Genomic DNA, 12,655 nt, shown 5'->3' on the forward strand with positions numbered 1-12,655 from the left:
CGAAGGATGCTTTGTTGCAAAATAGGAAGCCAATTCTAGATTTAATTTTGGATTGGAGCTGTTTAATGTGAGTCTGGAAGGAGAGTTTACAGTCTAACCAGACACCTAGGTATTTGTCCACATATTCTAAGTCAGAACCGTCCAGAGTAGTGATGCTGGACGGGCGGGCAGGTGCGGGCAGCGACGATCGGTTGAAGAGCATGCATTTAGTATTACTTGCATTTAAGAGCAATTGGAGGCCACGAAAGGAGAGTTGTATGGCATTGAAGCTCATCTGGAGGTTAGTTAACACAGTGTCCAACGAAGGGCCAGAGATATACAAATCAAATTTTATTTGTCACATACACATGGTTAGCAGATGTTAATGCGAGTGTAGCGAAATGCTTGTGCTTCTAGTTCCGACAATGCAGTAATAACCAACAAGTAATCTAGCTAACAATTCCAAAACTACTACCTTATAGACACAAGTGTAAGGGGATAAAGAATATGTACATAAAGATACATGAATGAGTGATGTACAGAGCGGCATAGGCAAGATACAGTAGATGGTATTGAGTACAGTATATACATATGAGATGAGTATGTAAACAAAGTGGCATAGTTAAAGTGGCTAGTGATACATGTATTACATAAAGATGCAGTAGATGATAGAGTACTGTATATACGTATACATATGAGATGAATAATGTAGGGTATGTAAACATTATATTAGGTAGCATTGTTTAAAGTGGCTAGTGATATATACAGAATGGTGTCGTCTGCGTAGAGGTGGATCAAATAATCACCTTTTTTTTTTTCTTTACCTTTATTTTACTAGGCAAGTCAGTTAAGAACAAATTCTTATTTTCAATGACGGCCTAGGAACAGTGGGTTAACTGCCTGTTCAGGGGCAGAACGACAGATTTGTACCTTGTCAGCTCGAGGAGTCGAACTTGCAACCTTTCGGTTACTAGTCCAACGCTCTAACCACTAGGCTACCCTGCCGCCCCTACCTGCAGCGAGATCGACATCATTGATGTGTACAGTACATTCGATATGGACTGAAGCTGTCTGGTAAGGCTTGCCATGAGCACCAGCTGCCTGATAATGTTTTGCAGCTTTTTGGAACATCAGCTGCTTACTCATTTAAGTCAGATCCCTCAGTTGCTGAACATGCCATAGAGAGCCTTGACCAAAATGACGATGACCCACTCTTTCTGTGAGCCAGCACAGCCTGTGTGTGGAGGGGGGTCTGGAAAAAACAACAATTAACCTGAATTAGGGCCAGACTAGTTACCATAATTTTCTCACATTGCCATTGACAGTTTTTTCTATTGTCTCTTTTTGGTCCATTTAGAGTGTATACAAAAAAATGTAAGCAATGTTATGGTTAAAAATGTTCATGTTGACTTGTTGTAGGCTCCTAAGCGGACCATAATGGTAAAAACCAAACCAAATTAAGAAAAACACAAAAAAATGAAATTAAAAATGAAATTATAAAGCTAAGTAACTCTACCAGTGTTTCTTTTGGGTCACTTTTGCCAGTCCCAAGCCCGGATAAAGGAGAGTTGGAATTGTGACATAACAAGAATCGACAGAAGAAAGTTCATTTGTAGTTCTAAACATATTTAGGGTGTTTTTTACTCACTTTTTGTCTCTCCCATGACATTATTCCTCTCTCCTACAGCATCCATCACAATTACATGGCAAATTATGCAAATGAGGTGATAATGTCATTTAGTGACTTCTCGCGACTTTTAGGACAGCCAATAGCTACTTTCCTTACTGAGTTGGCAACACTGCATGTGACAAATACAATTTGATTTGATTATATTCAGGCTACACAGTTTGTTTACATTTACATTGCTTACAAACTAGTAAAACAAGCTCAACAGTTGAACTAGGTTCATGAGGCATCTACAAGTTATATTCTTGAAGAATCAATGAGCATATCATTCATTTAAAAGTCGATAAATGGATATAGCAACTGCAGATTGTCCCTTCAAGACTTGGAATCACCAAGATCTTCCTTTGCACAACGTCACATTTGTGATTAGCCTGTCCAGCACGGTGTTAAAGCTAGCAAGACCATCCCTCCTCTGAGATCATAGCTTCCGACTTAAGTAGCTGAATGTATCCTCGTGTCTCCTCCCCCCATAGAAAATGACTGGTTTCCAGTAGTTTGATTGCTAGAGATAGTGCCTAGTATAACTGACCCGTTAGTGTTTGTTCTTAAACATTTTAATTACACTATCCCGCCACAAGTCCCACTTCTTCGCTCGAGGAAGGCAGTTTTGCCGTGGTTTGGTATAATCTTTAGGGCTCTATCAAATCTGTGTTCCGGAGATTGTGGAAGGAAACGGAATACAAACATTAAAACAGAATTCAACAGTGTTCAAAAATGTATTGGACTTGGGCAAATGAATAACTTTTACACTAAATTAATAAGACGTGAACAAAATTCATCAGTGATTCGTATTTTCCTGCAACTTTCTGAAATAGCACAGGAATGCCCCCAGATGTGTGTGGTGCGAGGTTATGTCCACACTTTGTGTAGCCGTTATCGATGATGCTAATGATAACCGTCTTCTGGTAGAGATGGGAAGGCTTTCCCAAAAACCTTCTCAATTAAATGTTACCTCAAAGTAGCCTACAGTATGCCTACCTGGCAGAATTAAATGATTCTTTGCATCAATCCAGTGGCCATTTGTTTAGCAAACTCTACAAGTGCTACAGACATTTTGAGAGCGAAAAAATAAATAAATAATAATAATAATAATAAAAAGGGGGAAAAACTGAAACCAAAACAAATTTGGGAAAAAAATGAGAAGAGAAAAAAAAAAGTTTTTTTATAGGGCCCTACATTTTGGAAAATTGGTAGTGGGCACCAATATTGACAATTCGATGGGAATCAAATATTTTGATAGCAATATGAGCAAGGCATGTCGTGATATTGGTTAATTCTTGCCAAAAAAACATACATGGCATACATGACTAAGCATACATGACTAAAACCCTCTCACAGACCTTGTTACAGGCTTAGAATACAGTCGTTCCTCCTTTAAAAGTTGTAGCGTACTGTGGCGCAGCTTGCACGGTGCCGCAGAATTCTATGGCATGTTATTTAAGTATGAACCAATGGTACTATTAATGGTAGTTAGTGCTTGTTTGACCACCAGAGGGCAAGTGCTAGCTTGACTACCAAAGGGCATCTTTGAGAAGCATTTGATAGCCTTCAATAATGGCTGTACTTGTGAATGCAGGCACGCGGGAGATCGGGGTTCAATTTCCCAACACGGAGGAAAAGTAGGCTGTCCTTGTAAATAAGAATGTGTCCTTAACTAATTCCATATGTGTTATTTCATAGCTGTGATGTCTTCACTATTATTCTACAATGTAGAAAATAGTAAAAATAAAGATAAACCTTGGAATGAGTAGATGTGTCCAAACTTTTGACTGGTACTTTCTTAATTTAATTAGATTAATATTATGGTGTTTCTATTCCAAGGAAAATGAAAAACCCTGTGTTTCCGTTAGGATGGAACAGAAAATATGTACAACGTGACGGTCGGGAGTACAGTGCCTGACTATTTAGATAAATAAATAAATAAAATAAATAAAAATCTCCTGCGGGCACGTGGGAGACCGTGGTTCAATTCCCCGACGGGGTGTAAGGAGTAGGCTGTCCTTGTAAATAAAAACTTGTTCGTAACTGACTTGCCAAGTTAAATAAAGGTTACACTAAGAGCGTAACATTTCTACACCCTCATTATCTAATTCTAGAAAAACCAACACCCAAACGGAGATTCAGTGAAAATAAAAATCTCATTGATTTATCAAGACTAGTCCCCATGCTTGTCTCAGAGCATCTTGTCTCAGAGCATGCTAAAATAGTTGTAGGCTATTGCTTCAAATCCTATTGCGTCTAACTTCAATATGCTCTTTAAATAAATAAGACCTACACCACTTTTAACAGCACATTATTCAACACTACTGTAGGCTTACAGTATATTGAAAAATATGACGTGACTCTCCGCCAAAAATGACAGAGAATATTTCTGTAATTCAGTCATATTTATTCCCATAGTAATTCGTTATGCATCCATAACTAAATAAACATTGGCTGTTTGAAAGAGTATTTTTATGCTTTCATTAATAAAATAATGATAAAGATGTCATTATTAGTTACATTGTTTTAGTTTGAATGTGCAGACTGGCACTAAGAACAGAACAGCGGGAACATGTCCTTAGTCAGCGCCATTATTAGTGCAATGCCCCCTGAAGTGGTGCCAGTGGGTCCACCCCCTCCCCTATGGGCTAGGTCAGTCTTCTGTGTGGGGCTCTGCGGCCCATCCCGTGCCCTCGTGCCTTGAACCCTGCGCGCTTTCAGTGGATACAGCTGGAGAACTGCAAGGCAGCCCATTGTGCGCCACTCGGGAGCCATGACCAATATGACCAATATATTGTCCTGCTAATAACAGGGTAAATAATACATCTGTGAGAATATCCCATGGGCTTTTATTTAATTCTAAATTAATAAAAATCACTTTGTTCAGAAAACAACAATATTTTTTATATGATTTTGTCTGCAAATAACAAAATGAGTGAGAAAAATGCAATTCTTCAACATGGGGTGAGACAGTTAATAATTTGTAAATAAAGCCAGTTTGTTATTTAGAATTATTTATTTATGTTTTTAGAGGGAGAGAAACCAAAAACCTTCAGTCATCTCATGGGTCTCCCAGTCGAGGCCAGCACATGTATTTAACCAGCATCTGTAGCGACACAGCTATGCAGCGTCTTAGACCATTGCACTACTTAGGCGCTGTACAATGTGATTGGTCGGGAGTGGCCTACAGTAAGAACAAAATAATTCTAACAAAATAAAATTATAAAAACCTTAGTGTAACAACAGTTTTTGTAAGTAATACTGAAGTCGTGCACAATTATCAGTTTCTATTTAGGTTTATGTCACCCATTCATTTTCAGTTAGAGACACAGTAGGACCCAAAAGCACAATCAGTGCTCTAACTCCCCCTTGCACTGGTCTGGAGCAAAGAAGTGGTGACAGAGTACCTTACTAAACCACAAATGCACAATGTTCAATCACCCTTTTACAGGCAAGGCCATTAAAATTATCATCATTACATGTTCCTCAAAAAATGTGATATACCCGATCAAATGTATTTGTGGTCTATGCTATGTAGAAAAAAACAAAATGACCTCTGAAAACAAGGATGGCAGAACACAGGAGTAATATCAGAACCCTTGACCAGAGAAACCCTGTTGCTGCGCATTTCATGGAGGCTCGTCACAACATTAACTCTGAGATACATTGGCATTGAACGTGTTAAGACTCTTAGGATGGGCGGAGATACCGATAACTATTATTGAGAAGGGAATTGTATTCATTCACCGTTTGTGTACTCTCTCTCCTAGAGGTTTGATATCAGACCACTTCTTACGTGAATGTTACTTTACTTTGATTTGTTTTGCCTTCCAGGTTACCCACTTGGTTATTTTGTAAATATATATTTTATGGAACAATTACATGCACCCATCTCATTGTTATTTAATTATTGGAGATATACAAATGTTTTTTGTACCCACCATGCGTCATGTTGGCAATGGTCATGTGAGGTGAAATATGTACAGTCATGGCACAAATATTAATTTTCAAAGTCTGCTGCCTCAGTTTGTATGATGGCAATTTGCATATACTCCAGAATGTTATGAAGAGTGATCAGATGAATTTAAATTAATTGCAAAGTCCCTCTTTTCCATGCAAATTAACGGAATCCCCAAAAAACATTTCCACTGCATTTCTGCCCTGCCACAAAAGGACCAGCTGACATCATGTCAGTGATTCTCTCGTTAACACAGGTTGACGAGGACAAGGCTGGAGATCATTCTGAGTTCGAATAACAGACTGGAAACTTCAAAAGGAGGGTGGTGCTTGGAATCATTGTTCTTCCTCTGTCAATCATGGTTAACTGCAAGGAAACACGTGCCGTCATCATTGCTTTTCACAAAAAGGGCTTCACAGACAAGGATATTGCTGCCAGTAAGATTGCACCTAAATCAACTATTTATCAGATCATCAAGAACTTCAAGGAGAGCGTTTTAATTGTGGTGAAGGCTTCAGGGCGCCCAAGAAAGTCCAGCAAGCGCCAGGACCGTCTCCTAAAGTTGATTCAGCTGCGGGATCAGGGCACCACCAGTACAGAGCTTGCTCAGGAATGGCAGCAGGCAGGTGTGAGTGCATCCGCACGCACAATAAGGCGAAGACTTTTGGAGGATGGCCTGGTGTCAAGAAGGACAGCAAAGAAGCCACTTCTCTCCAGGAAAAACATCAGGGACAGACTGATATTCTGCAAAAGGTACAGGGATTGGATTTCTGAGGACTGGGGTAAAGTCATTTTCTTCGATTAATCCCCTTTCTGATTGTTTGGGGCATCCGGAAAAAAGCTTGTCCGGAGAAGACAAGGTGAGCACGCGCTACCATCAGTCCAGTGTCATGCCAACAGTAAAGCATCCTGAGACCATTCATGTGTGGGGTTGCTTCTCAGCCAAGGGAGTGGGCTCACTCACAATTCTGCCTAAGAACACAGCCATGAATAAAGAATGGTACCAACACATCCTCAGAGAGCAACTTCTCCCAACCATCCAGGAACAGTTTGGTGACAAACAATTCCTTTTCCAGCATGATGGAACACCTTGCCATAAGGCAAAAGTGATAACTAAGTGGTTCAGGGAACAATACACCGATATTTTGGGTCCATGGCCAGGAAACTCCTCAGACCTTAATCCCATTGAGAACTTGTGGTCAATCCTCAAGAGGCAGTGGACAAACAAAAACCCACAAATTCTGACAAACTCCAAGAATTGATTATGCAAGAATGGTCTGCCATCAGTCAAGATGTGGCCCAGAAGTTAATTGACAGCATGCCAGGGTGGATTGCAGAGGTCTTGAAAAAGAAGGGTCAACACTGTAAATATTTACTCTTTCCATCAACTTCATGTAATTGTCAATAAAAACCTTTGACACTTATGAAATGCTTGTAATTATACTTCAGTATTCCATAGTAACATCTGACAAAAATATCGAAAGACACTGAAGCAGCAAACTTTGTGGAAATGAATGTGTCTCATTCTCAAAACTTTTGGCCACGACTGTAGATTTTGGGATGAGAACACTCAGTTTGTTTGACCTGACGAAGATCCGTTTCAGATCGAAACGTTGTCAATGAAGCTGTGAATTGGGAGCTTTAACAGTGTGCAGGCCTTCTTGTTCTATACTAGTATTCTTTATTAGCCCAACGCCTATGTTTTTAAGGATGCGCATATAACCAAACTTTGATAGGCAGATTTAACTCAACATAAACTTCCCACTGTTGAAACTTTCAGAATGTTAAAATGAAAACACTACTTTTACCAGTCACTAATGCTATTGATATTAATACAATCAATCAAAACTACCACTACTACGGTCGCTACTACTACTTTTAGACAGCTAAAGAAAACACACATTTTCTTCAGGAAATATACAGTTTAAGTTATTTTGCCATAGTCTGACCCGGGGAATAAAGGGACACAGACACTGGGGCGGCAGGTAGCCTAGTGGTTAGAGCGTTGGACTAGTAACCAAAAGGTTTCAAGTCTGACGAGCTGACAAGGTAAAAATCTGTCATCCTGCCCCTGAACAAGGCAGTTAACCCACTGTTCCTAGGCCTTCATTGAAAATAAGAGTTTGTTCTTAACTGTCTTGCCTAGTTAAATAAACTTCAAACAACCAAAACAGAGACAATGTTGATAGGAAGGTTGAAAGGCACCATCACATACAATGATGCTGCAAGGTAAAAGTGGGAGGCACATTGGCTGCTCTTTGACAGTAGGGGCAGTGAGTGTCAATTGTGTGGCATGTCATTATAATGTAAATGCCGTGGAGATGTACACGGGACACACCGCTAATATGACATTGTACATTTAAGGCGCCCATTATCTACTGGCTGAAATGATAAATATCCCACTGCATCTCTTAAAAAATAAGTCACCTCAAAAAGGTGTTTGAATGTATAAGAACATACAAACATTAAACAAAATTAAAAAGGTTTTTAACCGATGTTATACCCAGGTACATGAGTGATTCACAAGAAGAATAAACCCATCATGAAACAATGAGCCACATCTACAGTACAAGATCAGAGAGAGCAGTTAGTGAGTGAGTGTGACCTGTGAAAATAGATAGGACTCATCATGGACATAACCCGTTTTGGCATGGACATTGAGGGCTTACACCATTTTAAAGTAGTAAAAGTAGCCAACAGGGTGGGGATTCCTATGGCTTGTAGCTTCAATGGCACTGCCCATGCTGTCACAGACACTATAATGTCAGAGATAAAGATGAGTCCTCTATCTCTTTGGTGTGACCCAATATCTGAAAACAAAACACATACTAGCTTTCCAGAAGGAATGTGTGTTCCATCAGTTACCCCGACAGAAATGGGGGGGGTGAACATGCAAAAGACAAGTCTAAGGTACGTGATCCAAACCCAACAGACATCTCTTCAGACAGGGTTCACTGGGAGTGGGAGAGAATGTACAATGGCTTAAATACTCCATTATTATTAAAGTCTTGGTTTAACAAAGGGAAAATATTCAAAAACACAATTGTCACTTCCTCCATTCTAAATTATGAGTAAATCACTTATTCATGATTTAAGTTTCCTTCATTGTTTGTCATCCCTTTTCAGAACAGAATGTCTTCGTTCTTTATGAGCGTCTCCACCACCTGTCTCTGGTAGCGGATGTCATTGAGTGCCGTCATCGCATCCAAGTCTGGGGCACGCATGAGGGTGGGCCCAAAAACAATGCCAAGGTTTTCTGCATTCATCAGGTTGTCTTTATCATTTTGGGTTACCCTTTGAAGAGGAGCAGGAAAGGGTAACAGCAACAAACAAAAAAAGTGTCATTGACATGCTCATTCAATGCTCATTCAAAACCATTGAGTTTTCTACCATAAAACAGTTATTGCCTACTGTTAAACATAACACGCCTAGTAAAAAATATGAACATTTAATAATTTTAAAAAAGGCCTTGGTCTTTATATTGCATAAGTATTTGTGCTAAGAATTTCCCTAGGTCACACAATAAGTTGCTAAACAAACATTTACTCATTTTAACACTAGAACCGCCATTGGCAGATGGTCTCTGAAGATCCGAATCACGTTGTGCATGTGATTCTTTACATCTACTTTATGCACGCATTTTTGTGGTCACCCACCACATTTCTCATTGTCAATCGTGAATGATAATAATTAAAGTTTTGCCATTGAAACATCCATGCAGCATCTGCATGCCAACCATTTGATCTCCATCAGTTTCATGGGAAAATATATTTAGATCTTCAATTATGTAGGCCTACAGTGTTGCTTTGAATCATGTACAGTGAGCAAATGTTAGAGCAGATGGTGTTAACTGTAGCATACCTGTGTTTTGTTTCAATAAATGCACATATTTTGTCTATTGGCACATGCTGCGGAGTTTTGGCCACATGAGAAAAATGTGACCAGTCACACAATCATCCTAAAATCTCATAAGAAATTAGTTCAGTAGGTTATACTTTTATTGGGGCGGCAGGTAGCCTAGTGGTTCGTGCGTTGGACTAGTAACCGGAAGGTTGCAAGATTGAATCCCCAAGCTGACAAGGTAAAAATATGTCGCTCTGCCCCATAAACAACGCAGTTAACCCACTGTTCCTAGGCAGTCATTGAACATAAGAATGTGTTCTTAACTGACTTGCCTGGTTAAATAAAGGTAAAATAAAAAATAATATTAGGTTCTGTAATATAGAATGCTATCATTATGTGACCTTGTAGACATTGATTCAGCTTTGATCTAACTTTATTAAACAAGCATCCATCGCCAGAGTAGCCTGTTCTCTGGGCAGCTGAACGAATAGAGCAGAGACTGTGCAAAGTAGAGAATCCAGCACATGCGCAGACGCTTCGGACCTTCAGCTTTCGTGAAGAGGGGTGCAGAGAAGATGGGACTGCGGCCACTCCATTAAAATAAATCTGCAACATCGTCCTCCTTCCCTGACCTTTCCTAAGTATTTGTATTTTTCAATGCTCTTAGAAGACAAACAAAATTGTTTTTAGGATGTTTGTTGTAACACCTAATTGCCAAGACAAACAGCATTGGTACCAACACGCTGATGTGTCTTTCCTCACTTCATGATTGAATTTGAATTATCTGAATAAGGATCATGACGATGAAAGGGGTGACTGAATTTACAATGTACAACGAGTAGTTCACAATGACAAGAAAAACAAAGTGAATGGATGCACAGACTGTATTGGAGATGCATTAGAATTTGGAACATCTCACAAGTTATTCATATGGAAAAACATATTTTAAATATGTCTATTTTATTGTATTATATTGCATTGTATTATTATAAAATACTATAACAGCAGAAATCAATTGACATGGCAGGAATCAACCATTCAATATGAGAGAAAGATGCTGTAAGATTCCACTGGAAAAGCGGCAAAATATGTGCATTGCCAGGGACTCCGTTATGAAAATGTGGTACCAGACATTTGACTGGAAGCATTTTAATTTACCGTACATTTGAGAATGTACCAGACCCATATGCATTGGGTGCGTAACCTGATTACAGTGTCCACACACAGAACAACTTAAATCACATTTAGATTATGGTAATTAATCTTAACAGAACATGCAAGTCGAGGATGACGTGTGTCCTAACAGCACACTTAGAATAACTGTCCACATTTACTTTCTCAGCCAACAATACCAGTAATGAACAGCAAAATTCATGCATAGGCAGCGCGTGAGTTTAAAGTTTGGGGAAGCAAATGTTCACCATAAAAATGCACCTTTATAATATATAATATAAAATACCATGCATCATCACATTTGCAGACGTATGTAAGATAGCCTACTATTTGAAATGTGATGACTCAATCACTGTTTGCAAAAAAAGACCAATCAATGCATGGCTGAGCAAATATAGTGTAAGGGCCTGGGCTACATCAGATATATTTCTTTCTTTGCATATGAAAAACACATTTAATGCAATTCGACTACACTTTATATCTGGAGACGTTAGCAGAATCTATTTAGCCTACTCTGCTGAAACTCACAAGCAATAAAAACGACTTTGTCCATTAAAATAGGCCAACAATAAGGTGAGACAAATAGAATATGACGTCCATCTAAACTGGAGGAGGAAATTATTGTCCAAAAACAAACTTAAGTGGTACTGACCCAACAATGAGTGTGATTATGCGCAGTGTGTATATTCATATGGCCGATGCTCTCAGCTGGTGGTCGATGCTCTCAGCTGGTGGCCGATGCTCTCCGCTGGTGCCAATAAGATCGACTATAGGCCTACTTTTGTTTCTGAATTAAATTGAACATTTTGATAGCTAAAATACTACTGTCTTTCATTGCTTCTCTTTACAGGAATAGCCATTTGCTTTCCAAACGATGTTTTCCTGTGATTGAATTTAGAAATACTGTAATATGCCTGGCTGGGCCTCTGCTTTTCAGTGACAGTTGCAACTCAACAATCATCTATTTTGTATTTGCAGTGCACACTGCCTTTCCTTCCGACTGAAGTTAATGATCCTCTGTGGCCAAATCATGCTTTAGTAGTCCATTTTGAATTATTGTCAACAAGGAGTAGGCTAATTAGGCAATATTATTATCAATTTAATTCAAATTACTTAAGGAAATCTACTATCCCCCATAGTAGAAAAGTGTATCTACTCTATTGGTCAGCTTGTTGAGAAAGAAATAGCCCAAACAGACTCTGGGAGAGTTGTGGGACGATATATTTCAAATTCATAAAACCAGTAGGCCTAGGTGCCATACATTTTTTAAAGCAATGAATCTGATGCAACAGATCAGAACGTTTAGCTTAAAACGTTGATAAACTATTTCTTTACATTATTACGGTAGCAATACGCACAAGTTTGTATTTGGCTACCGGACAATGAAACAAAGTTGAAAACCAATAGAACACGAGAAATAAGCTACTAGTTTTAATGTCAGTAATAAAATGATTGCGTCCACTGATAGTGAGATTTTGTCTTGGCTACATTGAAGCAAGGTAAAACATCCATCATATTATGTAATAAAATGCTCAGGTTTCAAACTACGAAGTAGCCACAGTATATGCTTTAAAAACGTTTACTGCCTCCAGCTCAGTGCAAAGTGGTGTGAAAATTACAAATATTAGCTCTTTTTAAATTGTGGCCAAAAAACTAACATCCTAATGGCTGTCAAATGTGCTTCCACCAAGTATTGCTTCAAGGGCGCAAATATTTATGCAATCCAGACGACTCCAGATGTTTTTGTTTTTATTGTTGTTAATAGACTTGTACATCTAATCATTGTCTCTTCTCAATGACTAGGAACTGTATGCCTGTTTTACCATAATATACAACGATATCTGATCTCACCTCTTTAAGTGGGCCATGAGATAACACAGTGTTTCACAGTGTGCAGGTGGCAGCAGCTTCAGACCTTCATGATGGGCCTCCAACCGCTTGTCTGGATCCGTTATCTCTAGAACCCGACAAACGCACACAGTCAGCGTCTGCAGTACAGGAACCATAATACACACACCCAATAACAAAAATTC

General features: G+C 39.1%; 1 protein-coding gene across 3 annotated transcripts in view; it reads right to left on the bottom strand.

The window, feature by feature from the left end:
• Positions 1-7,046: 7,046 nt before the first annotated feature.
• Positions 7,047-12,655, bottom strand: part of LOC112228049 (N-chimaerin) — a 54,051-nt gene continuing 48,442 nt past the window's right edge. Inside the window, exons 7-8 of one of the 3 annotated variants that reach the window (XM_024393195.2) lie at positions 12,474-12,579; positions 7,047-8,900 (exon numbers count right to left, since the gene is read on the bottom strand). In XM_024393195.2, the coding sequence (XP_024248963.1) occupies positions 8,729-8,900; positions 12,474-12,579 (278 nt within the window). In that variant the 3' untranslated portion in view covers positions 7,047-8,728. The remainder of the gene's footprint in view (positions 8,901-12,473; positions 12,580-12,655) is intronic. The other 2 variants (XM_024393194.2, XM_024393193.2) reach the window with 2 other exon arrangements.

Source organism: Oncorhynchus tshawytscha, linkage group LG29, assembly GCF_018296145.1.
Source record: "Oncorhynchus tshawytscha isolate Ot180627B linkage group LG29, Otsh_v2.0, whole genome shotgun sequence".
Classification (NCBI taxonomy): Eukaryota; Metazoa; Chordata; class Actinopteri; order Salmoniformes; family Salmonidae; genus Oncorhynchus; species Oncorhynchus tshawytscha.